This window comes from Nomascus leucogenys, chromosome 8 (assembly GCF_006542625.1).
Source record: "Nomascus leucogenys isolate Asia chromosome 8, Asia_NLE_v1, whole genome shotgun sequence".
NCBI lineage: Eukaryota > Metazoa > Chordata > Mammalia > Primates > Hylobatidae > Nomascus > Nomascus leucogenys.
Genome location: NC_044388.1, coordinates 104,548,213 through 104,575,083, shown reverse-complemented (window position 1 = coordinate 104,575,083; position 26,871 = coordinate 104,548,213). Strand labels below are relative to the sequence as shown.

At 55.1% G+C, this 26,871-nt stretch overlaps 1 protein-coding gene and 1 long non-coding RNA gene across 5 annotated transcripts; both read right to left on the bottom strand.

Moving 5' to 3' along the window:
• Positions 1 to 291: 291 nt before the first annotated feature.
• On the bottom strand, positions 292 to 16,739 carry CERCAM (cerebral endothelial cell adhesion molecule). 3 transcript variants are annotated; one of them, XM_030817934.1, is made up of 13 exons: positions 16,497 to 16,739; positions 14,601 to 14,711; positions 14,314 to 14,431; positions 13,306 to 13,440; positions 12,964 to 13,168; positions 9,459 to 9,578; positions 9,046 to 9,122; positions 8,840 to 8,946; positions 6,267 to 6,399; positions 3,676 to 3,803; positions 3,292 to 3,495; positions 1,724 to 1,976; positions 292 to 794 (listed from the first exon to the last, which is right to left on the bottom strand). In XM_030817934.1, the coding sequence occupies exons 1-12, from the start codon at positions 16,691 to 16,693 to the stop codon at positions 1,724 to 1,726; spliced, it is 1,788 nt and encodes a 595-aa protein (XP_030673794.1). In that variant the 5' UTR covers positions 16,694 to 16,739; the 3' UTR covers positions 292 to 794. The 3 variants fall into 3 exon arrangements, with proteins under 3 accessions (XP_030673794.1, XP_030673795.1, XP_030673796.1); XM_030817935.1 differs by having other exon boundaries at positions 14,601 to 16,367; positions 16,497 to 16,670; XM_030817936.1 differs by lacking the exon at positions 16,497 to 16,739 and adding an exon at positions 14,796 to 15,068.
• Positions 16,740 to 17,962: 1,223 nt separating this feature from the next.
• LOC115836387 lies at positions 17,963 to 25,630 on the bottom strand. Of its 2 annotated transcripts, none has more exons than XR_004031440.1 (3): positions 25,099 to 25,630; positions 18,590 to 18,709; positions 17,963 to 18,399 (listed from the first exon to the last, which is right to left on the bottom strand). It is a non-coding gene; the product is annotated as an uncharacterized LOC115836387 (long non-coding RNA). The 2 variants fall into 2 exon arrangements; XR_004031441.1 differs by lacking the exon at positions 25,099 to 25,630 and adding an exon at positions 18,927 to 18,962.
• Positions 25,631 to 26,871: the final 1,241 nt, after the last annotated feature.

Genomic DNA, 26,871 nt, shown 5'->3' with positions numbered 1-26,871 from the left:
CGCCTCTCATCCCAGCACTGTGGGAGGCTGAGGTGGGTAGGTTGTTTGAGCCCATGAGTTTGAGACCAGCCTGGGCAACATGCAAAACCCAGTCTCTACAAAAAAAATACAAAAAAAATTTAGCCAGACATGGTGGCACATGCCTGTGGTCTAGCTACGTGGGAGGCTGAAGCAGGAAGATCACCTGAGCCTGGGAGGTTGAGGCTGCAGTGAGCTGGGTTTGTGCCATTGCACTTCAGCCTGGGCAACAGAAGGAGACCCTGTGTCAAAAAATATATATATACATATATATATATTTAAAGTGCAAATGGCTTTTATTGAGGGCCTACTGTGTGCTGGGCAACAGGTCTGCAAGGGTCCTCCTTTACCTCCCTATACTTTACACCAGCCAGTGAGGAGGGTGCTGGGGAGATCCAAACATCAAGCTGGGGGAGGGTGCTGAGGTGGAGGTAGAAGGGGGCAGAGGGGCCCCTCAGCTGAGTCCTTAGGGAGGGAAGGGCTCCTGGGGTCTGCCCAGCTTGAAACAGAAGGCTGGGGGCCACCAGGCCCTGAATCAGGCCAGGCAGGGCCCAGGGGCCTGGGAGTCCTGCTCCTTTGCTGTGAGACCTTTAGGGAATGGGATCCATCTCTGAGTGGTTTCTCCTGATGAAAGACAGGTCCAGAGGGCAGAGTGGCTGTGCCCAAGGTGTTGGCCAGGTCTGACTGGATCTGTGGTCCCTGCCAACAACCTCCTCCTCTGCTCTTTGGGCAGTAGTGGCCTGCTCCTGGGCACTCTTTGCAATCATCACCTGGACCTGGTGGGACAGGAGGAGCAGGAAGAGAAAGAGAATTAGAGTCAGACAGAATCAGAGACAGACAGACACTGACAGATATAGGAAAACAGGGGCAGAGACAGGCAGAGAGAGAAAAAGCTAGAGAGGGATGCAGAGACAGGCGAAGGTACAATTACAGACAGACACAGAGGCCAGGCACAGTGGCTCACGCCTGTAATCCCCAGCACTTCGGGAGACCGAGACGGCTGGATCATTTGAGGTCAGGAGTTGAAAACCAGCCTGGCCAACATGAAACCCCGTCTCTACTAAAAATACAAAAGGCCAGGCGCAGTGGCTCATGCCTGTAATCCCCGCACATTGGGAAGCTGAGGCAGGCAGATCACCTGAGGTCAGGAGTTCAAGACCAGCCTGGCCAACATGGTGAAACCCTATCTCTACTAAAAATACAAAATTTAGCCCGACATGGTGGTGGGCGCCTGTAGTCCCAGCTACTCGGGAGGCTGAGACAGGAGAATCGCTTGAACCCGGGACACGGGAGGCAGAGGTTGCTGTGAGCTGAGATCATGCCACTGTACTCCAGCCTGGGCGAAAGAGAAAGACTCCGTCTCAAAATAAATAAATAAATATAAATAAAAATACAAAAATTAGCCAGGCCTCGTGGTGGGTGCCTGTAATCCCAGTTACTGGGGAGGCTGAGGCAGGAGAATCTCTTGAGCCCGAGAGGCGGAGGTTGCAGTGAGCCAAAATCACGCCGCTGCACTCCAGCCTGGGTGACAGAGCGAGACTCCGTCTAAAAACAAAACAAAACAAAACAAAAAGCGTAAAGGCAAAGCTAGAGATGGAGAGGGAGAGAGAAGTCTGAGAAGGGGAAAACAGCCCCAGTCATGCCATCCAAGGCGAGAGCAAGCCAAGGTCTAGGGGGCTGGGGCCTCTTCCCGCCCTGGCCTCACCTAGAGCTCATCTCGGGGCTGGGGTAGGAGGCTGTGCCCACCGCTGCCAGCCAGGTCCAGGCGGGGGCTGCGCAGGGTCTTTTGGGAGCCGCTCCAGCTGATGAGGCGGCCGCTGTCGTCATCCCATGGAGAGGATGTCTCCGTGTCACTGAGCCACTCGGCGTCCCCGGCATAGTGGGTAGGGGCAGCGAGCAGGGGCCAGGCGGAGAAGGCCACCAGGTCCCGTGGCCAGAAGTGTGCCTTGTACTGCTCACTGTAAGGTGAGAGGACAGCTCAGGGGGATTGAGGCGGGCCCCTACTCCCCGGCCACCTTATCTGCCCAGAGCACCTCACTCCCCGCCATCTAGTCCTCACAGTGGCCCTGAGCAGTGGGACTTCTATCTCCATTTTCCAGATGAGAAAACAGAGGCTGAGAACAGGGAAGTCATTTGATTAAAAACTGCATGCAGCCGAGCGCGGTGGCTCATGCCTATAATCCCAGCACTTTGGGAGGCTGAGACGGGCGGATCACCTGAAGTCGGGAGTTCAAGACTAGCCTGACCAACATGGCGAAACCCCATCTCTACTAAAAATACAAAAACTAAGGCGGAGCGCAGTGGCTCACACCTGTAATCCCAGCACTTTGGGAGGCCCAGGCGGGCAGATCACTTGAGGTCAAGGAGTTTGACACCAGCCTGGCCAACATGGAGAAACCCCGTCTCTACTAAAAATACAAAAAAGTTAGCTTGGTGTGGTGGCGGGCACCTGTAATCCCAGCTACTCAGGGGGCTGAGGCAGGAAAATCACTTGAACCGGGGAGGCGGAGGTTGCAGTGAGCCAAGATTGCGCCACTGCACTGCACTGGGTGACGGCACGAAACTCCATCTCAAAAATAAATAAATAAATGAATAAATAAATAAAAATTATCGCTGGGCGCGGTGGCTCACGCTTGTAATCCCAGCACTTTGGAAGGCTGAGGCGGGCGGATCACGAGGTCAGGAGATCGAGACCATCCTGGCTAACACGGCAAAACCCCGTCTCCACTAAAAATACAAAAAATTAGCCGGGCGAGGGGGCGGGCGCCTGTAGTCCCAGCTACGCGGGAGGCTGAGGCAGGAGAATGGCGTGAACCCCCGGGGGCAGAGCCTGCAGTGAGCCGAGATCACGCCACTGCACTCCAGCCTGGGTGAAAGAGCGAGATTCCGTCTCAAAAAAAAAAAAAATTATCAGGGTGTGGTGGCACTTGCCTGTAATCTCAGCTACTCAGAAGGCTGAGGCAGGAGAATTGCTTGAACCCGGGAGGCAGAGGGTGCAGTGAGTCAAAATCACGCCACTGCATTCTAGCCTGGGCAACAGAGCAAGACTCCATTTCAAAAAAAAAGCCTGCATGCGTGGCGCAAAATACACACCAAGATTGGTCTGACTCTAAGGCTAGGCTGAGCCACTCCTTGGTGACCTGGGCCAAGTGACTTGGCCTTGCCAGTCCCAGTCTCCCCATCTGCCAGGTGACGGGACTTCCTGCTGACTGAGGTGAGTTCCTGGAGGGGACGCCTCTGCCCTGCCATGCCCGGCCCCCATCAGAGCCTCACTTGGGATGCTGGTCGAACATGATGGGCAGGAACTCATCCACGGGCAGCATGCGGCGTAGAGGCTGTGAGGCCAGCAGCTTGCGGGCTCCCGCCAGGCTCAGGGCGTAGGCCAGCGTCCAGTAGGAGTACCCGGCCACCACCAGGCCCGGCAGCCCCTCCACGGCCGCCTCCTTCTCAGGGTTCACCTGCTTCCGCCCGAGGTAGCTGTAAGTGACACCAAGGGGCCCAGGAGTCACTTAGGTCCTGGGTGTCATGGGACCCTCCCACACCCGCTCCTACAGGGCCAGGCTCTCAGAGGATGGGCCGGCCAGGGTCCCAAGCAGGAAAAGGCAGACTCCGGAGGCCCACCCCACCCCCTTGTCCCTGAGGGTGCAGGCTGCCTACATCAGGTCCCAAGACAGTTTCTCTGCCTCCACATCCTCCATCAGCCGCTCCAGCCGCCCCCTGAAGTTGCTCTCAAAGCGCGCATCATCCTCAAACACCAGGACCCGGGCCAGGCCCCTGGCAACCACCTGTGGCACACAATGGGGTGGGAGAAGGCTCTTCGGAGTTAAGCTATCCCCCTCCCTCCACACTGAAGCTCACAGCCTCTGCCTGGCCTCAGTTGGCCTGGCCACATCATGCAGTTGCCCCAAAGCCTGCTGGGGGCCCCACTGCCCGGGACCTGAAATCCCAACCTCGCTCTGGCATTTGAGGCTCTCCAGATAGAATCATGATGGTAACCGTGGCCCTTGCTACATTCCCTGAGTGCTACTGTACCCCAGGGCTGTGCCACTGCATATCTGCAGGGGCCCTCAGGAGGCAGGAAATGATGATCCTCAATTGCAGGAAGGAGGTGGACACGCAGGGACGGGAAACTGCCTGTCCAAGGACACACAGCCAGGCAGTGGCAGAGCTGGGATATGAACTTGCATCTGCTGAACACCAGGGCCCAGCTTGTCACTTTGGTCTCTTGCAATTTTCCTTTTTTTTTTTTTTTCTTGAGATGAAGTTTCACTTTTGTTGCCCAGACTGGAGTGAAATGGCCCCCCAAGTCAGGGGGCTGCATGGAAGAGGAGCAGGAACGGTGGAGGCCAAGGTAGCCATGGCCAAGACCAAGAACCATCTCCCCTCCCACCCCTCCAGCTGCCTGAGTGCAGGCATGACAGACAGTGGCTGGGCCCAGAAGCCCGACTCTCTGGGGGCGGGTGAGAGGCTTGCAGTTCCCACCAGAAGATGGTCTCGGCTCACTGCAACCTCTGCCTCCCGGGTGCAAGTGATTCTCCTGCCTCAGCCTCCCAAGTAGCTGGGATTACAGGCTCCCGCCACCACGCCGGGCTAATTTTTGTATTTTTAGTAGAGACGAGGTTTCACCATGTTGGCCGGGCTGGTCTTGAACTCCTGACCTTGTGATCTGCCCACCTCAGCTGGGATTACAGGCGTGAGTCACCGCACCTGGCCTGGCCTCCTGCTATTTTCTAAAGCCAGCTGGGCTGGGTGAGGGGTGGGAAGACCCCAGCCCCAAATATCCCAAAGAAAAAGTATTTTTGTTAACTTTTGGAAAAGTTACTTCGGAATAACTTTTGGAAAACTACTTTTGATAACTTCTGTGAAAAGGAAATCAGCTCAGAAAGTAGTGAAGCCAGGAGCGGTGGCTCATGCCTGTAATCCCAGCACTTTTGGAGGCTGAGGTGGGTGGAATCACTTGAGCTCAGGAGTTTGAGACCAGCCTGGCCAACATGGCGAAACCCTGTCTCTACAAAAAATACAAAATTTAGCTGGGTGTGGTGGTGCGCGCCTGTAGTTTCAGCTACTCGGCGGGGCTGAGGTGGGATAATTGCTTGAGCCCGGGAGGTCCAGGCTGCAGTGAGCCAAGATCACGCCACTGCACTCCCGCCTGGGTGCCAGAGCAATACCCTGCCTCAAAAAAAAAAAAAAAGTAGTGAACTATGTCATCTTCCACTTTGTTCAGGGATGGTAAAAAAGCCAACATAGGCTGGGCTGTAATTCCAGCACTTTGGGAGGCCGAGGTGGGCAGATCACCTGAGGTTGGAAGTTCGAGACCAGCCTGACCAATATGGCGAAACCGCCTCTCTACTAAAAATAGAAAAATTAGCCGGGTGTGGTGGCGCATGCCTGTAATCCCAGCTACTCCGGAGGCTGAGACAGGAGAATTGCTTCAACCCAGGAGGCAGAGGTTGCAATGAGCCAAGATGGTGCCACTGTACTCCAGCCTGGGTGACAGAGCAATACTCCATCTCAGAAAACAAAACAAAAACCCATAATGTTCACATACACAGGCACATATATTTGGCTATAGCAGAGAATAAAAACAAGGAATCCATGTCCCATCTCCTGGAGGGGCTGCCCTTGGAGGGCCCAGTTCCCGTTCTCTCCTGTGGTGTCCAGCAACCTCTTTCCCGCGCTCACACTCCCAGCCCCCGGGCTGAGGCTTCTTGGCCAAGTACCGAGCACATGCTAAGCCCCAGGCTTCCTTCTTTCTGCTCCTAAACACCTTCCTGCCTCAGGGCCTTGGCACCCACTGTTCTCTTCTGCCCAGAGGCCTCTTCTCCACACCCCTCAATGGTGAGGTCCACTCTGACCCCCTCCCACACCAGGTGCCTCTCAAAGTGGCCCATACCTCTGCCCTCCGCTGCAAGCTTGGTTTTGATTTCCATAACCCTGCTCTGGTCCCTGAGCCCCAGGGGGATCCCTTTATTGCAGGCAGGAGCAGACATGCATTGTTCCTGTCCTCCTCTGTGTTCTCAGATCAGAATATCTCCTAGCACATAGTAGGTGCTCAAGAGAGACTACAGAATGAAAACAAGCACCGCTTAGTGGTGCCCACTGAGGTGTTGAACACAGAGGAGACTGAAAGCTGCTGGCCAGCTTTTGATGAATGTCTTCATTCACGCACTCGTTCACAGAGCCGTGAATAGAACAAACTGGTCCCGTTCTCCCGGAAGGCTGTGGGTGGAGGAAGCAGGCGCCCTCACCTCTTCCCAGATGGAGTAATGGCTGAGGAAGCAGCCCACCTCGCCCTTGGTCAGAGTGCGGCCCGAGTAAGGGTCCTGGTAGCCCGGGAGCAGGTCTACGCCGAGGCTCCTGATGGCACTGCTGTTGAGCATCCTGAGGGACACAGGTGTGGTGGGGTGAGGGGTGCCTGCCAGAGATCCCTCCGGAGGGGCCAGGTCTGTGCATGTTGGGGACAGTCACACTGGAGTCGGGTTTGAAGAAGGTTTCTGCCTTGTAACTCCTTTGCGTGACCCGAAGCTGTCAAGGGACTGGACCTGGGGAACTGGAGCCCCTGTTGCCCAGGCTGGAGTGCAGTGGCACCATCTCAGCTCACTGCAATCTCTACCTCCCAGGTTCAAGTGATTCTCCTGCCTCAGCCTCACAAGTAGCTGAGATTACAGGCGCACACCACCATGCCCAGCTAATGTGTTTTTTTTTTTTTTAGTAGAGATGGGGTTTCACCATGTTGGCCAGGCTGGTCTCCAACTCCTGACCTCAGGTGATCCACCCACCTCAGCCTCCCAAAGTGCTGGGATTACAGGCGTGAGCCACCATGCCTGGCCACCTCGGGAGTTCTGAGAGGATAACTATTAGGACGTGTCCTAATATGGTAAGACGGGGGTGACCCTTGAGGAAAGGGTGGGATGCTAGGGGGCTGCCTGAGGGGGAGGCACGCTAGGAAGAACGTGGGAACATGATAGATACTTCTTGGGCAGAGGCCCAAGCAAAGGATGGATAGATAGCCTATGGTCAAGAGACCTCAGGGGACATGGTGTCTCACACCTGTAATCCCAGTGCTTTGGGAGCCCAAGGTGGGAGGATTGCTTGAAGCCAGGAGTTCAAGACCAGCCTGGGCAACAGAGAAAAACCCCATCTCTCCAAAAAAAAATTTTTTTTTTGAGACAGAGTCTCACTGTTGTCGGCCCGGGCTGGAGTGCAATGGCACAATCTCTGCTCACTGCAACCTCTGCTTCCTGGGTTCCAGCAATTCTACTGACTCAGCCTCCCAAGTAGCTGAGATTACAGGCGCCCACTACCACGCCTGGCTAATTTTTGTATTTTTAGTAGACAGGGGGTTTCACCATGTTGGTTGGCCAGGCTGGTCTCAAACTCCTGACCTCAGGTGATCCATCCACCTCAACCTCCCAGAGTGCTGGGATTACAGGGCGTGAGCCACCGTGCCCACTCAAAAAAAAATTTTTTTTTGAGAAGGAGTCTTGCTCTGTCACCCAGGCGGGAGTGCAGTGGCACGATCTTGGCTCACTGCAAACTCTGCCTCCCAGGTTCATGCCATTCTCCTGCCTCAACCTCCCACATAGCTGGGACTACAGGCGCCTGCCATCACGCCCAGCTAATTTTTTTGTATTTTTAGTAGAGACGGGGTTTCACCGTGTTAGCCAGGATGGTCTCGATCTCCTGACCTCATGATCCGCCCGCCTAGGCCTCCCAAAGTGCTGGGATTACAGGCGTGAGCCACCGCGCCGGGCCAAAAGTTTTTTTTAATTAGGTGGACATGGTGGTGCATGCCTGTAGTCCCAGTTATTCAGGAGGCTGAGGCAGGAGGGTCACTTGAGGCCAGGAGTTCAAGACCAGCCTGGGCAACAGAGTGAGACCCTATCTCTATGAAAAAAAAAAATTTTTTTTTAGCCGGGTGTGGTGATGCAAGCCTGTAATCACAGCTACTCGGGAGATGAGGGAGGAGAATCACTTAAAACCCAGGAGGCGGATGTTGCAGTGAGCCAAGATTGCACCACTGCACTCCAGGCCTGGGCGACAGAGTGACACTCTGCCTCAAAAAAAAAAAAAAAAAAAATTCTTTTTAATTAGCTGGGTGTGATGGTGCACACCTATAGTCCCAGTTACTCAGAAGGCTGAGGCGGGAGGATTGCTTGAGCCCAGGAGTTTAAGGCTGCAGTGAGCCATGTTTGTGGCACTGCACTCCAGCCTGGGCAACAGATGGAGACCTTGTCTCTGAAAAAAAAAAAAAAAAAGAGCTGAGCACTTGGAGCAAATGGCAGCCGACATATGGGGCCACGGGACCGCTGGTGGCTGGAGGAGCCTGGCCTCTGGGTTCCTCGGGAGAAGATGGCTGGCCTTTCCTGATCCCCAAGCACCAGTAGCTCAAGTCCAGGATGGAGAGTAATAATAAGGAAGACACCTAAGCCTTTGGAAACTTACTATGTGCCCGGCCCTGGCTAACTTCACTAAACTTACAAAACCCTAAGAGAAGGGCACAGTTATCTGCTATTTATACAAAAGGGCTGAGAGATGGGGATAGCTGGCTGGAGGTCACACATTCAGTAACTGGTAGAGCTGGAACCCAGGGCCTGGAGCCTCAGCCACTGTGCTGTCCTCTGGTGAGCAGCCGGAGGGCATCTTCTCCCACGTGTGTCTGCTCCGGAACTCCCTGAGAGAGTATTACTCAGACCCTATTTGGATACTTCCTGGGACAGGAAACTAATTCAACCCGTCTGCTTTTCCCAGTCCTAGGGGGCTAGGAGGTGGACCACACTGCTCCCCCAAGCACACAGGGCCCCCTCCCAGGCAGCCTCACCGGCCGTCCACAGCGTCCACCACCCGCCCAGAGATCTCCATCTCCCAGAGCGAGGTGAGCATGCGTTCCCGACGGTCAGGCCTGCGAGCCAGACTGATGACAAAGACCTGGAGGAGGCGGGGGGGGGGTGGGCGGTAAGTGCAGGGGAGCGGGAGAGGAGGGCCCATCCACCTCCTAACAGCGAGCCCACAGGCTGGGGGACTTACCTCGTCAAACCCTATCTTGCTGGGCCTCTTAGAGGGCCGAGTCACATGAGCGGAGGCCTGCATGGGGGGGCCGTCCACTGCAAAGGGAAGCACACCCCAAGCATGAGTCCCTACTGACTCCTGTTAGCAGTCACCCTGAAGTCCTAGCCCCCAGCCTCATTCCTACCCCCCTTGGCAGAACACCCCACAGGACAGGACCTTGGAGATCACAGGATCCACCTGCCCCCATTGTAGGGATGCTAGACTGAGGCCCAACAGGGAAAAGGACTTTCTCAGAGTCATGGAACCAGTTAGGGGCAAAGCTGGAACCCCAAGGCCAATGCCCGCTCCAGTCCAGGGCCTAGGGAAAGGGGCACCGTGGGGAGGTAGGGAGCCCCGGCAGCAGGTGGGTGGAACAGTTCCCCAGCCCTCACCTAGTGCTTCTAAGATCAGGTGGATGAAGTTGACCCTCTCATCTTCCAGCCCCTGGTGGGATTTCACCGGCACATTCATGTACCCATAACGGTGCCCATTGCACACGTGGACCGAGACTCCTGCAGAGACAGGCTGAGTGAGAGCTGCAGTGGAGGGTGGGGCTCTCAGAACCCAGCTGAGAGGTCCTAGGCCCAGCACTGCCAGTGACCCAACATGTTGGTCTTCTCTGGGACTCAGTTTCCCCACCTGTGGGACTAGAGGGAGAAAGGGCTTGGCTCACACAATATCTAAGGGGTCTTACTGCTGAAATGGTTCATTCATTCAATATACCTGTCCAGGGCACCCGCTGGGAGCCAGGGTTACCGCAGTGAGCAAGACCAAGTCCCTGCCCTCAGGGTATCAAGGTGAGGCAGGGGCAGGCAAACTCCTACCCATCACAGTCACAGGATGCCAGTGAGCCCCACTGCTCTGTCTCCTAAATCCCCCCATCTCTCCTGATCCCGACCACTCCACCTGGATCCAAGGGCCATCGCCTTTTCCCCAGACCCCTCCACTTCTCACACCCTCTGGGGCTCCCCTCCATGACGTCTTTCACCTGGCAGCCAGAGTGGCCTTCCTCCGGCTTCAATACTTGTTGCCTTTTTTTTTTTTTTGAGATGGAGTCCTTCTCTGTCACCCAGGCTGGAGTGCAGTGGCGCGATCTTGGCTCATTACAACCTCTGTCTCCCAGGTTCGTGATTCTCCTGCCTCAGCCTCCTGAGTAGCTGGGAATACAGGTTCGCACCACCACACCCAGCTAATTGTTGTATTTTTAGTAGAGACAGGGTTTGCCATGTTGGCCAGGATGGTCTTGAACTCCTGGCCTCAAGTGATCCACCCACCCCAGGCCACCCGAAGTGCTGGGATTACAGGCGTGAGCCACTGCATCTGGCCAATATTTGTTACCTTTATTATAATTATCCTCAGGGGCAGGCACATGGTGCCAATTAAAAAGCTAACCCAGGCGGGGCACAGTAGTTCACGCCTGTAATCCCAGCACTTTGGGAAGCCCAGGCAGGCAGATATTTGAGGTCAGTTTAAGACCAGCCTGGCCAACATGGTGAAACTCCATCTCTACTAAAAATACAATGATTAACCGGGTGTGGTGGTGGCCTCCCGTAATCCCAGCTACTTAGGAGGCTGAGGCAGGAGAATCACTTGAACCCGGGAGGCAGAGGTTGCAGTGAGCCAAAATCGCACCACTGCACTCCAGCCTAGGCGACAGAACAAGGCTCTGTCTTAAAAACAAACAAACAAAAAACAAATAAAAGCTAACTCTATTCCCAGCATTGAGCACAGAGCCTGGCCCAGAGCCGGGATATAATATCTGGCTGTTAGAGACTGAATTCCTTCAAACCATAGACCAATTAACAACGGCTGTCGCTTGAAGTAGGGATAGCAAATGAAAACTAACAGAATGCTTTTGTTTCCTCTTGTGTTTTCCCCTCCAATTGTTTCACCTTCACTCGCTTTTTGCACTTAGTAAGATTTCTTCTTGCATGTCTGCACACTGCAGACTTCTGCTGCACAAAACAAAGAATCACAACACCCTCCTTACCGGCTGCCACTGATTACTTGATTAAATCATCACCTCTAATTTACCCTGACCACCTGCAAAGTTCTCCATGCACCAGATAGTCTTCAAGGTCGGAATTACACTTTCTCTGCAGCCTTCTCAAGAGCTTCACTCCACCGTGAGTGTCTCCACCCCTCCCTCTCATCCTCAGGACTGGATTTTTTTTTTTTTTTTTTTTTTTTTGAGACGGAGTCTCGCTCTGTCACCCAGGCTGGAGTGCAGTGGTGCGATCTCGGCTCACTGCAAGCTCTGCCTCCCGCATTCACACCATTCTCCTGCCTCAGCCTCCCGAGTAGCTGGGACTACAGGCACCTGCCACCATGCTCGGCTAATTTTTTGTATTTTTAATAGAGACGGGGTTTCACCATGTTAGCCAGGATGGTCTCGATCTCTTGACCTCGTGATCCACCTGCCTCGGCCTCCGAAAGTGCTTAGATTACAGGCGTGAGCCACCGCACCTGGCCAGGACTGGATTTATTCCATCCATACCCAAACACTTTCTTTCTCTCTGTTTTTTTTTGTTTGTTTTGTTTTGTTTTGTTTTTTGAGACAGGGTCTCATCCTGTGTTGCCCAAGGTGGAGTACAGTGGCACGATCACAGTTTACTGCAGTCTCTACCTCCTGGGCTCAAGCAATCCTCCTGCCTCAGCCTCCCAAGAAGCTGGGACTACAGGCGTGGGCCAACACGCCAGGTTTTTAAATTTTTTTGTAGAGATGGGATCTCGCAGCCGGGGGTGGTGGCTCATGCCTGTAATCGTAGCACTTTGGGAAGCTGAGGGGGCAGATCACTTGAGCCCAGGAGTTCAAGACCAGCCTGGGCAACATGGCAAAACTCCATCTCTACAAAAAATACAAAAATTAGCTGGGCATGGTGGTGTGCACCTGTGTTCCCAGCTACTCAGGAGGCTGAGGTGGGGGAGGTCAACACTGCAGTGAGCTGAGATTGTGCCACTGCACTCTAGCCTGGAAGCCACAGAGCAAGACTCTTGTCTCAAAAAAAAAGGATGGGCTGGGCTCAGTGGCCCACACCTGTAATCTCAGCACTTTGGGAGGCTGAGGCAGGCAGATCACCTGAGGTCAGGAGTTCGAGACGAGCCTGACCAACATGGAAAAACCCCGTCTCTACTAAAAACACAAAATTACCCAGGCGTGGCGGTGAATGCCTGTAATCCCAGCTACTCGGGAGGCTGAGGCAAGAGAACTGCTTGAACCCAGAAGGCAGAGGTTGCAGTGAGCCAAGATCACGCCATTGCACTCCAGCCTGGGCAACAAGAGCGAAACTCCATCTCAAAAAAAAAAGGGCAGAAAAGAGATGAGGTCTTGCTATGTTGTCCAGGCTGGTCTCGAACTCCTGAGCTCAAGTGATTTCCCCTCCAGCCTCAGCTTCCCAAGACTTTGAGATTAGGGTCTGAGTCACCTTGCCCGGCCATACCCAAACTCTTTCTAGTAACTTTCATCTTAAAAGTAACTACTGGCTGGGTGCGGTGGCTCACACCTGTAATCCCAGTACTTTGGGAGGCCAAGGCGGGTGGATCACCTGAGCTCAGGAGTTTTGAGACCAGCCTGGCCAACATGGCGAAATCCCATCTCTACCAAAAATACAAAAATTAGCTGGGTGTGGTGGCGGGTGCCTATAACCCCAGCTACTCAGGAAGCTGAGGCAGGAAATCATTTGAACCTGGGAGGCAGAGTTTGCAGTGAGCCGAGATCACACCAAAAAAAAAAAAAAAAAGAGAGAGAGAGAGAAAAGAAGACTCATGACCCAAAGTTGTAACTCATGAGTTAACAGGATGAAATGCAGAGTAGGGAAGGGCATGGTAAGCAGCCGGAATAGCATGTGCAAAGGCGCAGAGGCCTCCAAGGAATGCTAAAGGAGGGCTGGTCCTCACCAGCAGCCTGGCAGGCATAGGCGAAGACGATGATGTCGTCGAAAGGCCACGTGTAGTTGGGATGTGGGGGGTAGAAGGCAAGCTGATCTGCCCCTTCAGCCCGCAGGGATACAAGGAAGGTGGAGTGGACCATGGGGACACGGAAGCAGCCCCGGCGCTGGCGGTTCTTGGTGGGAAAGTACTCGGCTGTGCGGCGGTAGTAGCCCTGGGGAAAAGGAATGCTTTGGGCTGTGAGAGGGCTCCCCTGCCCCTGCCCACAGACCCCAAGGCCTTCAGGCTCTCTGCTCTTCATGTCCCTCCTTCCAGGACCTCAATCCACCCAAGGCCCCATCCCGGCCTCACCTGGGGGGTGATCCCACACCAGAAGTTGGAGTAGTAGGTCTGGGAGTCCAGCATTGGGGCCACCACTGGAAGCCCCTGCCCCACGAGAAGCCGCAGAGTCTGGTTGTTGGTCAGAATGTTGTCTGTGTCTGCAAACTTTGGGGAGGGGACATCACAGGCTCCAGCCCTGCCTGGGCTGCAGCCCCTCAAGGAGTTCACTGAGTGGTCCTGCCAGAGACCCAGCGTGGCTCCTAGGATCCAGTGGGAACGCTCTTACAGAGGTCTAACAAACTCAGTACATCCGTTTCTGGACCAAGGCTCTAGTCTAGGGCACTGACTCAGGGATTGGGTCCAGAGATTATACCTGAGTTGCTGATCTAAGACCTTTATCTAAGATCTGGCTTAGAAAATGGATCCAAACACCTACTCTGAGCTCTAGTTCAGAGATTCAGGCTCAGTTTATACCCTGGGCTCTAGCCCAGGAATCGAGGCTCAGTAAAGTATATACAACGGGATCTATCTGAGGGGTCCAGGCTTAGTACCTAGTCTGAGCTTTTAACATAGGGATCCAATCTGAACATCTGGTCTGGGCTCTGGCCCAGAAGCCTGCTGAAGGATCCAGCCTTCAGGTGGGTCAGTCACATTCAGATTTCTTTTTTTTTTTTTTTTTTGAGACTGAGTTTCACTCTTGTCACCCAGGCTGGAATGCAGTGGCGTGATTTCAGCTCAGTGCAACCTCTACCTTCCAGCTTCATGCGATTCTCATGCCTCAGCCTCCCAAGTAGCTGGGATTACAGGCGCCTGCCACTACGCCCAGCTAACTGTTGTATTTTTAGTAGAGATGGGGTATCACCATGTTAGCCAGGCTGGTCTCGAACTTCTGACCTCAGGTGATCAGCTGACCTGCCTTGGCCTCCCAAAGTGCTAGGATTATAGGCGTGAGCCACTGCACCCAGCCTATACCCAGATTTCTATCAGGGACAGATACTACCACCTTTCAGAAGCCCAATTCTAGCCAGACTTCCTCACCAGGATGTAGTCGGCCCCCCAGTCCCTGGCAAAGGTGAGGGCTTCCTGCTTCAGCTCCATCAGAAACTGGTGCCTTTCTTTGGTCCAGTGCTTGGGACCCTCTTCATCTGGGTAGAACCTGAGGGAATAGAGAGGTGAGATGTTCCCATGGGGTACATGCCCCTCCCTCTCTGCAGGGCAGTGGACAGAGCCCTGGCTTGGAGGCTGTGGCTCTGGGCTGTCCCTTTTCCTCTCCGGGCTGCAGCTGTTCTCCATCTTCCCCAGCACACTTCCCCTCAGATCACCACCTGGGCTCGCCCTCAGGCCTCCAGACCACGGCAGCATAGTCATCGCCCACAGCCGCCAGCCACTCCTGCAGCATCTCTGTGGTGGTGTCCACATTGTGATCCGTGGCACACCTGGGGACGGGAAGAAAAAAGGCTGAGGGGGCACAGCCACAGAAGGATTGAACCCCAAGGCAGCCTTGACCCCAAAGCACCAACACCTTTGAGGTTGAGCTCTCCTTGGAACAGTGAAGGGTAGGCGTGCTACAGTAGAGAGGCTGGAGGCAGCACAGCCAGGTCCCCATCACAGTTCTGTGACCTGCTGTGTGACCTCAGGCAAGTCCCATCTTTCTCTGGGCTTCACGTCCTCCTTCTATAACTTAAGCTGTCCTGCCTATGTCATGAACCAAGATAAGAAAAGATGAATGCATTTTTTTTTTTTGAGATGGAATCTTGCTCTGTCGCCCAGGCTAGAGTGCAGTGGTGTGATCTCGACTCACTGCAACCTCCGCCTCCCGGGTTCAAGTGATTCTCCTGCCTCAGCCTCCTGAGTACCTGGGATTACAGGCGTGCACCACCACGCCCGGCTAATTTTTGTGTGTTTAGTAGAGACGGGGTTTCGCCATGTTAGCCAGGCTGGTCTTGAACTCCTCACCTCAGGTGATCTGCCCACTTTGGCCTCCCAAAGTGCTGAAATTACAGGCGTGAGCCACCACACCTGGCCAACAAATGCATTTTGAAAGATGAAAAGTACCTCGACTTTAAGGATCACACCTGCTGCATTCCCTGGTTACCTTTGGTAGGTGGGCGGATACCTACCTGTGTGACCTGTGGCTGTGTGACCACAGGCCAGCCCCTGTACCTCTCTGAATGGGGACTAGACAGAAGAGCTGCTGCTTTCCTCCACCCCCAGGTTGTAATACGGACCAAATCATGCTCTGAGCATCCCTGAGAATGCAGATGGGCCCAAACTCCGTTGTCATGGGGCACAGCCTCCCCTCTCCTGGGGAAGGGGCTCCCATAACAGAGGTGGGGGTTTAGCCAAGTGCCCAGGTTTTGGGTGATGCTGCCCCTTTAAGCCAATTCCCCAGAAATGAAGACTACGTGTCAAGTATTACAGGGGTGGGAACTAACAAACTCCCAAACTGTGGTAATTGTGGGCGGCCTCCCCAGGCCAGGGCTCCACCCCCCCAGCCCAACTGTGGTGTGTTGTAGAGGGTGGCTTGTCATTTTTCTGTTTACCCCCAGCCTCAGCCAGGGACTCCTCCCTGTTCTGGTGTCTACAGACCAGGAGTTGTGGCCTTCGATCCCAGTGCCCTGTGGGTACAGAGATGCCAGAGGGGAGAGGCTCCAGCAAGGGGGACTGCCCTTGGCTGACAGGATCCTGCCCCTCTACCAAGAGAGCTGGCCCTAGCCCCGACAGAGGGGGGGCCGGTCTGACTCCCCTGCACAGCCCGGAGCCCAGTGCTGATGGCACCCCCCACCTGTGCCCGGAAGCCTCCAGCCTGGTCGATCCCTGCCACATTGGGCCCCAGGGGACTCAAAGGTTCCTGTCTGCTCCTCTTCAAATCCAGCCAACCATAGGTCCCACCGGGGTTGAGCTGGGCCCTGAAGGCTGGGGTGAAAAGGGCTGGCTGGGCCCAACCTACACCCAGGAAAGGCCCCAAGAGGAAGGAGTAGGGGACCAGAAGGAGGGGTGGGTGTCCCGCGTCGGCCTGTGGCCTCAGAGGTCTGTGGTCTCCCAGCAGGGGGCTCAGGGTCCTCTCTGGGGGCTCGGGCTGGCAGGGCCGTCTGTGAGGGGAGGGGCCTGTCTAGGTGGTGTCTGGGCAGGGAGCGAGCAGACAGGGCCGCCGGGGACGGGGGCCATCCGCGAGGCTGGGGGTTAGGTGCCCACTCGGTGCCAATGCCCAGGTCTCTCACCAGAGGGCCATCCTGGCCCGGGGGTAGTCCAGCCGCTCCAGCGCGCCCAGGTAGTGGGGCAGCGAGTGTTCGGCATTGCGGGCCAGGATGGCAAGGACCACGGCAGGCAGCGGCGACTCCGCAACGCCCGCAGCCTCCAGCCACGGCCCCAGCAGGAGCAGCAGCTGGAGCAGCAGCGCGGCAGGGGCAGCGCGCATGGCGGGCGCTCGGGCGGCTGCGGCGGCCCCCGGGGCTCTCGGGCCGGCCGAGGGGAGGGGGCGGGGCCTGGGGCCCGGGCGGGGCCGAGGCAGACCCGGAGAGGGCGGGGCAGTGCACCCCCAGAGTGGGATCCCCTCCCCACCCCTGCGCCTGGATGCTCAAGTTTTCTGTCCTTGGACTGGGGCACCGGAGGGCCAGGGCCCGGGGACCCGCGCCAGCAGCGACCCTGGAGCAGCCCCGCCCGGCTGGACCCCGGAGGGGCGACGGGGGAGGGGCCGGAGGACGGGGACTGGGGAGGGGTGCTGGGACGAGTGCGTCGGGGCCAGCCGGGCGTCCGAGAACAGTAGGGGCTCATGGAACCCCTGGGCGTTGAACCCCCGGAATCCGGATTCCCCGGCCCACGCAGCAGACCCTTCGACCAGAGCCGCAGACCCAGAGGGGCGGCGCGGACTCGGCCACCACCTCCCGGGCTTCCCCGGCTCCCGCCCCCTCCTCCGCCCCGGGCGCCCTCTGGCGGCCCTGGCGCCAGCTCCGCAGACCAGTCGGGCCACGCGTGGGCCGGAGACCCAGAGTGGGGGTCGTAGAGGGAGTCCCTCTGACCTGGGCACGTCCTCCCGCGGCGGTCCGCTCCTTAAGTGCCCTGCGCGTCACCTCCTTGCGTCGGTCGCCAGCACCCGCATTGCTTCGGCCCTTTAAGAGAGCGCAGCCAGGCCGGGCGTGGTAGCTCACGCCTGTAATCCTAGCACTTTGGGAGGCCGAGGCGGACGGATCACCTGAGATCAGTTCAAGACCAGCCTGGCCGGCCGGGCGCGGTGGCTCACGCCTGTAATCCCAGCACTTTGGGAGGCCGAGACAGGCGGATCACGAGGTCAGGAGATCGCGACCATCCTGGCTAACACGGTGAAACCCCCTCTCTACTAAAAATACAAAAAATTAGCCGGGCGTGGTGGCAGGCGCCTGTAGTCCCAGCTACTCGGGAGGCTGAGGCAGGAGAATGGCGTGAACCCGGGAGGCGGAGCTTCCAGTGAGCCGAGGTCGCGCCACTGCACTCCAGCCTGGGCGACAGAGCGAGACTCCGTCTCAAAAACAAAAAAAAAAAAAAAAAAAAAAGACCAGCCTGGCCAACATGGTGAAACCCCACCTGTACTAAAAATACAAAATTTAGCCGGGCGTGGTGGCGGGTGCCTGTGCTCCCAGCTACCTGGGAGGCTGAGGCAGGAGAATTGCTTGAACCCGGGAGGCGGAGGTTGCAGTGAGCCGAGATCGCAGCCTGGATGACAGACCGAGACTCCGTCTCAAAAAGAAAAAAAAAAAAGGGCACAGCCCTCACAGCCCTCTCTTGGTCTGAGTGTAGAACTAGGGGGCACTACGGAGCTGCTCACTGCGACCCGACCTGTCCGCCCTCCAAAGCAGGGGATGTTGGCTCCCCTGGAGCACCGCCGGACCCTGCTGGGAGGGAAAGGACTCTCCAGCCTCTCGGGAGAGGAGCAGAAAAGGGAGAGGCCTGGCGGCACCACAGATGGGATCGAACCGGGTGTCTGTCACCAACCTCAGACAGGTCTCTTTCCCTCAGGAGCCTCTCGGGTAAAATGGGGCTGATAACGCCACCATCTGGGAGGGTTTGCAGGGATTCTTCGAGAGAATGAATGCACTGGCAGCTTTTCCCGCGTGGAGCCTGACACACAGGAAGAGCTCCGGCCTGGGGCTAGGAAGACAGGACTGGAGGAGAGGGAGGCTCCCCCTTCACCCTCCCACCGCTGGGAAGATCTCCTTTCCTAGGAACACCACGGGGTCTCCCTTCAGCTTTTTCCCAAGGTCAGGGAGGAGAGCTAGGGCTGTGCACACTATCTCCACTGGAAGGGGAGGGCTGGAGGTCCATAGAGGAAGGGACTTACCTAGTGCAGGGGCAGCACGTGCGCACTGAACCCTGGAGTCCTGATCTCTAGCCTAGCTCCAAAGCGTCCACCAGGATCGGGTGGCAGCTTCCATTTGAGGCCATTTCTAGGCCAGCGGCCCTGCAATGGAGAAGCATCCTGGAGAGATGCCAGATTCCTCCTCCCTTGCACGGTAGTCCCCTGCGGGAAGCCACTCCCAGCCCCAGAAGAGAGATTCCCTTTCCAAAGCACAGCAGTGTTCCCTACTTCATCCACCCCAGAGTCATTCCACAGCCTCTGCCTGCCCTATTGGTCCAAGGGTGCTACGGTCTGAATGTCCGTGACCCCCAAAACTCACATGTTGAAACCTAATGTTAATGTCAGGGTATTAAGAGGTGGGGCCGGCTGGGCGCGGTGGCTCACGCTTGTAATCTCAGCACTTTGGGAGGCCGAGGCGGGCGGATCATGAGGTCAGGAGATCGAGACCATCCTGGCTAACATGGTGAAACCCCGTCTCTACTAAAAAATAGAAAAAAATAGCCAGGCGTGGTGGCGGGCGCCTGTAGTCCCTGCTACTCGGGAGGCTGAGGCAGGAGAATGGCGTGAACCCAGGAGGCGGAGCTTGTAGTGAGCCGAGATCGCGCCACTGTACTCCAGCCTGGCAACAGAGTGAGACTCCGTCTCAAAAAGAAAAAAAAGAGGCCTGGGGAGCTTGTCCACCCCTTCTGCCACATGAAGACACAGCTAGAAGTCCCCATGTATGAGGAACGGGCCCTTACCAGACACCAAATCTGCTGACGCCTTGACCTTGGACCTCCCAACCCCCAGAACTGTAAGCAATAAATTTCTTTTTTTTTTGGCCAGGGGTTGGGGGTGGTTCAAGCGATTCTCCTGCTTCAGTCTCCTGAGTAGCTGGGATTACAGGCGCACACCACTATGCTTGGCTAATTTTTTGTATTTTTAGTAGAGACGGGTTTTCACTATGTTGGTCAGGCTGGTCTTGAATTCTTGACCTCAGGTGATCCAGCTGCCTCAGCCTCCCAAAGTGCTGGGATTACAGGTGTGAGCCACCATGCCCGGCTGATAAATTTCTGTTGTTTATACATTATGCAGTCTAAGATATGTTGTTATAGCAGCCCAAACGGACTAAGACAGGGGGCTTCCAGATTCTTCCCTGGCCTCAAGTCCTCCTCTTCCCCCCAGTCCTCCCACCCTCCCCAGTAGTCCAGCCTGTCAGTAACTTTCTTGCCTCAGAGTTTTCCCATCACACCTGCCTGGAAAACCCAATAGCCATCTTGTTTTGGGGCAGGTTGGGGCTACTGCAAACTCAGGGTCTCTACCCTCAGTTGGGCTCTCACCCAGCCCAAGAATCCTGTTTCCCTGTGTCCCCTGCCCACTCCCCTCAGGGCATTTCAAACGCTTCCAGTCATTGAGGCACGGTGGCTCATGCCTGTAATCCCAGGACTTCGGGAGGCTGAGGTGGGCGGATCACTTGAGGCCAAGAGTTCGAGATCAGCCTAGGAAACACGATGAAACCCTGTCTCTATTAAAAATACAAAAAAAGGCCAGGGCAGTGGCTCACACCTGTAATCCCAGCACTTTGGGAGGCTGAGGCAGGTGGATCACCTGAGGTCGGCAGCTCAAGACCAGCCTGACCAACATGGAGAAACCCCATCTGTACTAAAAACACAAAATTAGCTGGGCGTGGTGGCGTGTGTCTGTAATCCCAGCTACTCAGGAGGCTGAGGCAGGAGAATCACTTGAACCCAGGGGGTAGAGGTTTCAGTGAGCCGAGATCACGCCATTGCATTCCAGCCTGGGCAACAAGGGCGAAACTCCTTCTCAAAAAAATAATAATAATAATAATAATACAAAAAAAAATTAGCCAGGTGTGGTGGCACATGCATGTAGCCCCAGCCACTTGGGATTCTGAGGCAGAAGAATCACTTGAACCTAGGAGGTGGGTGTTGCAGTGACCCGAGATCACGCCACTGCACTCCAGCCTGGGTGACAGAGTGAGATTCTGTCTCAAAAAAACAAAACAAAACAAAAGCCTCCAGTCTTCTCAAGCCCCCATTCCACCGCCCCTTTCCCCCAGCAAAGATCTCTCTACTACTTTTTGGAGAAAATAGAAGCCATTACCTGGGAACTCTCATTTCCAGCCTCCAAACCTTCTACCTCTGCCCTCAGCCAGCCTCAGGAGGCACACCCCTCCTCAACAGAACGGCCCCTGTGAAACCACCTCTGCAAATTTGTAACTCAGGAAATTATGACAGCGAAACAAATCAGACCTAACTGATTCTGTCTTGCTTCTAACCCTTAAGCTGTCCTTGTTCACTCCTGGGCGTAGGCTGAACTAACTTTGGGAAGGAATTCAGTTCATGGTTTGACTCTGAAACAAAATTTATAACAGCCCTTTCCCAAAAAGACCCTTCTTCTTGCCTGGGGTCCAGTCTGCCTTTGCAGGACTGGCAAATTAGCTATAAGATTAGAAATTACAATTTGGGGGTCATGCAGCCTTTGGGTCCTCCCCAAATTGCTCCTGGGGTAACATCACTATTGTAAAACCTAAAGTCAGTGCTTGAGATATTTTGCAGACCCTGCACCAGATGGATCAGCTGACACCAGCCAGACCAGTAATCTGGCCCAACCAGTTCTACCATCGCACCCAGTAACAGAAGACATTAAGAACACTTAACTTCCACCTCCTACGATTCCATCTCCAGCCTGACCAATCAACATTCCCCACTTTCCAAGCCCCTACCTGCCAAATTATCTTTAAAAACTCTGATCCCCACATGACTGGGGAGAACTGATTTAAGTAATAATAAAACTCCGGACTCCTGCACAGCCGGCTCTGCGTGAATTACTCTTTCTCCTTTGTAATTCCCCTGTCTTGATAAATCGATTCTGTCTAGGCAGCGAGCAAGGTGAACCCATTGGGTGGTTACACCTGGTCCCCTCACCCTTCCTGGATCCCCATCCTCCCTCTCTTCCAGGCCCTTCCTTCCACATGTCAAAGGACTTGAATCTCCCCCGACTAAGGATAAGAAAGCACCAAGGCACCCCTGTGGCCTCTAGCTGTGGCCATAACTCACTCTCTTCCACCAAGCCTCTTGAATGGTGAATGTGCACCTTGTTCCCTGTCTCACTCTTCACTTCCTTCCATTCTCTGCTTGACACACACCAAGGTGGATCCTGCAGAGACCAGAGTCCTCCAACCACTCCCCCGAGTGGACACTTCCTCCTCATACTTGCATCCAGGCTGGAGTGCAGTAGCATGATCATTGCTCACTGCAGCCTCGAACTCCTGGACTCAAGCCATCCTCCTGTCTCAGCCTCCTGAATAGTTTGGACTACAGGTGCATATCTAATATTTATTTATTTACTTATTTTGTATAGACGGGGATCTCACTATGCTGCCCAGGCTGGTCTTGAACTCCTGGACTTAAGCAATCCTCCCTACCTCAGCCTCCCAAAGTGCTGGGATTGCAGGTGTGAGCTACTGAGTCTGGTCAGCACGCCTTTCTAAAATGCCTGACAATAACTCCCTTCGGGGCTGCCACTGCTGAGCACAGAGCTCAACCTCTCAAGGAGCAACAAGGCCCTTCATGGCCTGCCTGCATCTTCTCTACCTCCTCTGGTCTGCAATCCCTCCCCCTGACCCGACCTTATGCTCCAGCCAAATTGCACAATTTACAGTTTCCAGAATACTCCATGCTTTTGGACCTTCCCACATCCTTTTCTATTTTTTCCCTTGGTCCCGCTGCCTGGACTGGTCTTTCCCTTCCTGGGCAGCTTCTACACTCTGGGTCCTATAGTCTCAGCCCAAACTTCCTCTCTCTGCAAAGATTTCCCCGATGCCACGTCTGGGAGACATATCCCTACAGGTCACTCTATATGATCCCGTTCATTCAGCAACTATTTCCCGAGCACATGCTATGTGCAGGTGGAACGCTAGGGGCTGGGAATACAGAGGTGCACAAAACAGACGCAGTCTCTGCTCCTAGGCTCCTTACATTTTGGTGAGGAGAGACAGATAGGAAACAAGCAAAACAATCAATGAAGAGATCATTTCAAGGAGTGGTAAATGCCATGAACAAATTGAAACACGTGATCAAGCACTGAGAGTAGGTGGAAGGCAGTGGCTCACACCTGTAATCCCAGCACTTTGGGAAGCCAGGGCAGGCACATTGCTTGAGCTCAGGAGTTCGAGAGCAGCCTGGCCAACATGGTGAAACCCTGTCTCTACAAAAAGTATAAAAATTAGCCGAGCATGGTGGCACACACCTGTAGTCCCAGATACTCAGGAGGTTGAGGTGGGAGAATCACTTGAGCCTGGCAGGCAGAGGTTGCAGTGAGCTGAGATTGTGCCATTGCATTCCAGCCTTGGCAACAGAGCCAGACACTGGCTCAAAAATAAATAAATAAATAAATAAGAGAGAGAGAGAGAACTGAGAGTAGTTGGGAGTCGAGCAACATTGAGACAGAGGGGTCAGGGAAGACATTTTGGAACAAAAGGAAGAGGTAATCAAGGGGAGATCTGAGGGAAGAGAGTTCCAGATGCAGGAACAAGTAGAGCAAAGGCCCCAAGATGGGAACACGCAAGGCAGCCAGTGTGATTGGAGCAAGGTGAGCAAGAGGATATTGTAAGAGGTGAGGTCAAATAGGTGGGAACGGCCAGGTCACCCAGTGCCTTGAAACTATGGCAGGGTTTTGGTTTTGGTTTTGTGTTTGAGAGGGAGTCTCATTCTGTCGCCCAGGCTGGAGTGCAGTGGCACGATCTCAGCTCACTGCAACCTCTTCCTCCTGGGTTCAAGCGATTCTCCTGCCTCAGCCTCCTGAGCAGCTGGGATTACAGGCACCTGCCACCACACCCAACTAACTTTTGTATTTTTAGTAGAGACGGGGTTTTGCCAATGTTGGCCAGGCTGGTCTCAAATTCCTGACTTCAGGTGATCCACCCACCTCAGCCTCCCAAAGTGCTGGGATTACAGGCGTGAGCCACTGCCCCCAGCCATATGGCAGGGTTTGGGATTTTCTCTTTTTTCTTTTCTTTTTTTTTTTGAGACGTAGTCTGGCTCTTTCACTCAGGCTGGAGTGCAACAGCGCGGTCTTGGCTCACTGCAACCTCCACCTCCCAGGTTCAAGGGATTCTCCTGCCTCAGCCTCCCGAGTAGTTGGGATTACAGGTGCCCGCCACGGTGCCCGGCTAATTTTTGTATTTTTACTAGAGATGGGGTTTCACCATCTTGGCCAGGCTGGTCTTGAACTCCTGACGTCGTGATCCACCCACCTCGGCCTCCCAAAGTGCCGGGATTACAGACGTATAATCCCTACTAAAAATACAAAAATTAGCTGGGCATGATGGCGCGTGCCTGTAATCTCAGCTACCCGGGAGGCTGAGGCAGGAGAATTTCTTGGACTGAGACGCAGGAGGCAGAGGTTGCAGTGAGCCGAGATCATGCCACTGCACTCCAGCCTGGGCTACAGAGCAAGACTCCATCAAAAAAAAAAAAAAAAGCCCGGGCGCGGTGGCTCACGCCTGTAATTCCAGCGCTTTGGGAGGCTGGGGCGGGTGGATCACCTGAGGTTGGGAGTTTGAGACCAGCCTGGCCAACATGGAGAAACCCTGTCTCTACTAAAAAATACAAAATTAGCCGGGCGTGGTGGCGGGTGCCTGTAATCCCAGCTACTCAGGAGGCTGAGGCAGGAGAATCGCTTGAACCCGGGAGGCAAAGGTTGCAGTGAGCCGAGATCGTGCCATTGCACTCCAGCCTGGGCAACAAGAGCAAAACTCCGTCTCAAAAAAAAAAAAAAAAACTGCTGTCCTATGGAGCCTAAGACCTCATTAGCTGGGCCATGCCTGGAAAAAAATGATTGCTTGGGCCCATCTGGCTGAGCGGGATCCGGATCCTATGGGGCTGACACCTGGTGGGGCTGCGGGTTTCTGCCTGCAGCATCCTCACCCCCTTCAGCCATTGTAGTTCTGACCAAATCCAGGTGATGGCGCCAGCGCCTCAGGCTTGACTGTGGCTTCCTGGAGTAGAGACCCTGCAAGAACTGTCCCCATCCCCAGCGCCTTCTTCCCGCTGGGAGCCTCAGTTCCAAGGCCTGCCTGCCCCTGGCAAAGACTTTGTAGCATGGCTCCACCAGGGAGAGGGGGGCTGAGGCTGGCAGACTCAAACTGGGGGCCAACCCCTACTCCTGGAGGTTAGGGAGGTGGGCTACAAGAGCCCTTTTGGGTCAAAGAGAAACTAGGGGTATCAGCCCACTGGGAGTTGGGGGTCAGGAACCCGGGTAGGCTGCTCTGGTCCAGTGGACTCTGGCCACACCCCCATTAACCCTCTGCATACCCTGCCCCACCTCATTTGAGGTCCCAGGAGCTGCTTCCTTGCCAATGGGTAGGGGCAGCCTGGGGGTGCCCCAGGGCCCAGATAGGGCCCCCGGATTGAGAGTCCTCATGGCCTGGCAGTCAAACAGGCTTGAAATGGGGACCCAAAGCAGAGAGGATGCTTGGATGCTCTTACCAGCTGCCAGCTTCACGTCTCCTGAGTTGGGGGATCTCTGGTCCCCTGTCCTGCTTTGTGGCCAAGGGAGCCCAGGATCCTGGCCAGAGGATGGGCCCGCACCCCACTCCTGGTTCTGGGTGCAGTTCGGCAGATGGGAATCCAGGAGCTCAGCTTGGGCACCCTCCCCACCTCCGGCTCCAAGCCCGGTTCCAAGAGGACCCAGGGCTGAGCAGAGGCTTGTCCTCAACATCCTCCCCTGCCCCTCATCTTTCCTATTTGAGGGAAGACTGAGACCCTCAAAGCCCAGCTGGAGGCATCCCTGCCCATTCTGCTTAGACTGAGCACACCCTGGTCTCTGCTCTAGGAATCTGCCCTTGGCCCCCCCCCATTCTGGGGGTCCACCCAACACCCACACACACTTCCACGGACCACCCTCTCTCTCCCTTTTGGCCATGCCCTCCTCTCCCAGGATCCCAGATGTGCAGCTGTCCTCCTCTGAGGCTCTGCCTCTGTTCTCAGGAGGCTGGGACCAGGCCAGCTGTTTTCTCTGGGCAGCCAGCTGTTTTGCCCATCAGGAAGCAGTCCTGGCTCCTCTGCTAAAATCGTTGCTGTGGCTGCAGCGTGGCAGCCCTGCTGAGCCAGGTCCTGGGAGCTGTTAACTCCTCTGGGCCCAGGCAGCCCCTTCCCTCTCTCAGCCCTGATACCTTCTGCTTCCCCCTGACCCACAGAACTAGCCCATGTCGGGACTTCTAGGGACCCCAAGAAGACCAAGTTTTGCTATCCCCACCCCCCTCAACAACTGCTAACCCCCGCCCCACTCCACAGAGCCTTGTCCTCAGGTGAACCCAGCAGGAGGCTCAAAGGAATAAATGTTAACCTTATTCAGAATAATAATCATAGCTATCATTAACCGTTTGCTGTGTGCCAGGCATCTGCTAAGTGCTTTTTTTGGGGGTGGGCGACGGAGTCTCACTCTGTCGCCCAGGCTGGAGTGCAATGGCGTGATCTCGGCTCACTGCAGCCTCTGCCTCCCGGGTTCAAGCGATTCTCCTGCCTCAGCCTCCTGAATATCTGGGATTACAGGCACCCACCACCACGCCCAGTTGATTTTTGTATTTTTAGTAGAGATGGGGTTTCACCATGTTGGTCAGGCTGGTCTCCAGCTCCTGACCTCAGGTGATCCACCTGCCTCAGCCTCCCAAAGTGCTGGGATTACAGGCGTGAGCCACCGTGCCCAGACTGCTAAGTGCTTTAAATGTATTACATAACTTGATTTTCACAACCCTGTGAAGTCAGGAATTCTTTTTTTTTTTTTGAGATGGATTCTTGCTCTGCCGCCTAAGCTAGAGTACAGTGGTACTATCTTGACTCACTGCAACCTCTGCCTCCCTGGTTCAAGCAATTCTCCTGCCTCAGTTTCCCAAGTAGCTGGGACGACAGGCACATGCCACCACGCCCAGCTAATTTTTGTATTTTTAGTAGAGACGAGGTTTCACCATGTTGACCAGGCTGGTTTTGAACTCCTGACCTCAAGTGATCTGCCAGCCTTGGCCTCCCAAAATGCTGGGATTACAGGTGTGAGCCACCATGCCTGGCCAGTTGGGAATATTTTTATTTTACAGAAGAGGAAACCAGGAAACTGAGGCACGGAGAATCTAAATAAATCACTTGCCCAAGCTCATCCAGAGTTGGGGTTTGGGGTTTGAAACCAAGTCTGCCTGTCTCACTCTGGCCAGCCCTGGTGACTCTGGAACTGCTGTTGGTGTTACTGTTGAAGTTCCCCGGAGCTTT

Coding starts and splice junctions, on each gene's coding strand:
- CERCAM (XM_030817934.1), bottom strand. CDS start 16,693: ATGCGCGCTGCCCCTGCCGCGCTGCTGCTCCAGCTGCTGCTCCTGCTG. Junction 14,432..14,600: donor AGGCCTGAGGGCGAGCCCAG/GTGGTGATCTGA, acceptor CTATTCCCTCAG/GTTCTACCCAGATGAAGAGG. Junction 3,804..6,266: donor ATTACTCCATCTGGGAAGAG/GTGAGGGCGCCT, acceptor TGTGTGCCACAG/GTGGTTGCCAGGGGCCTGGC.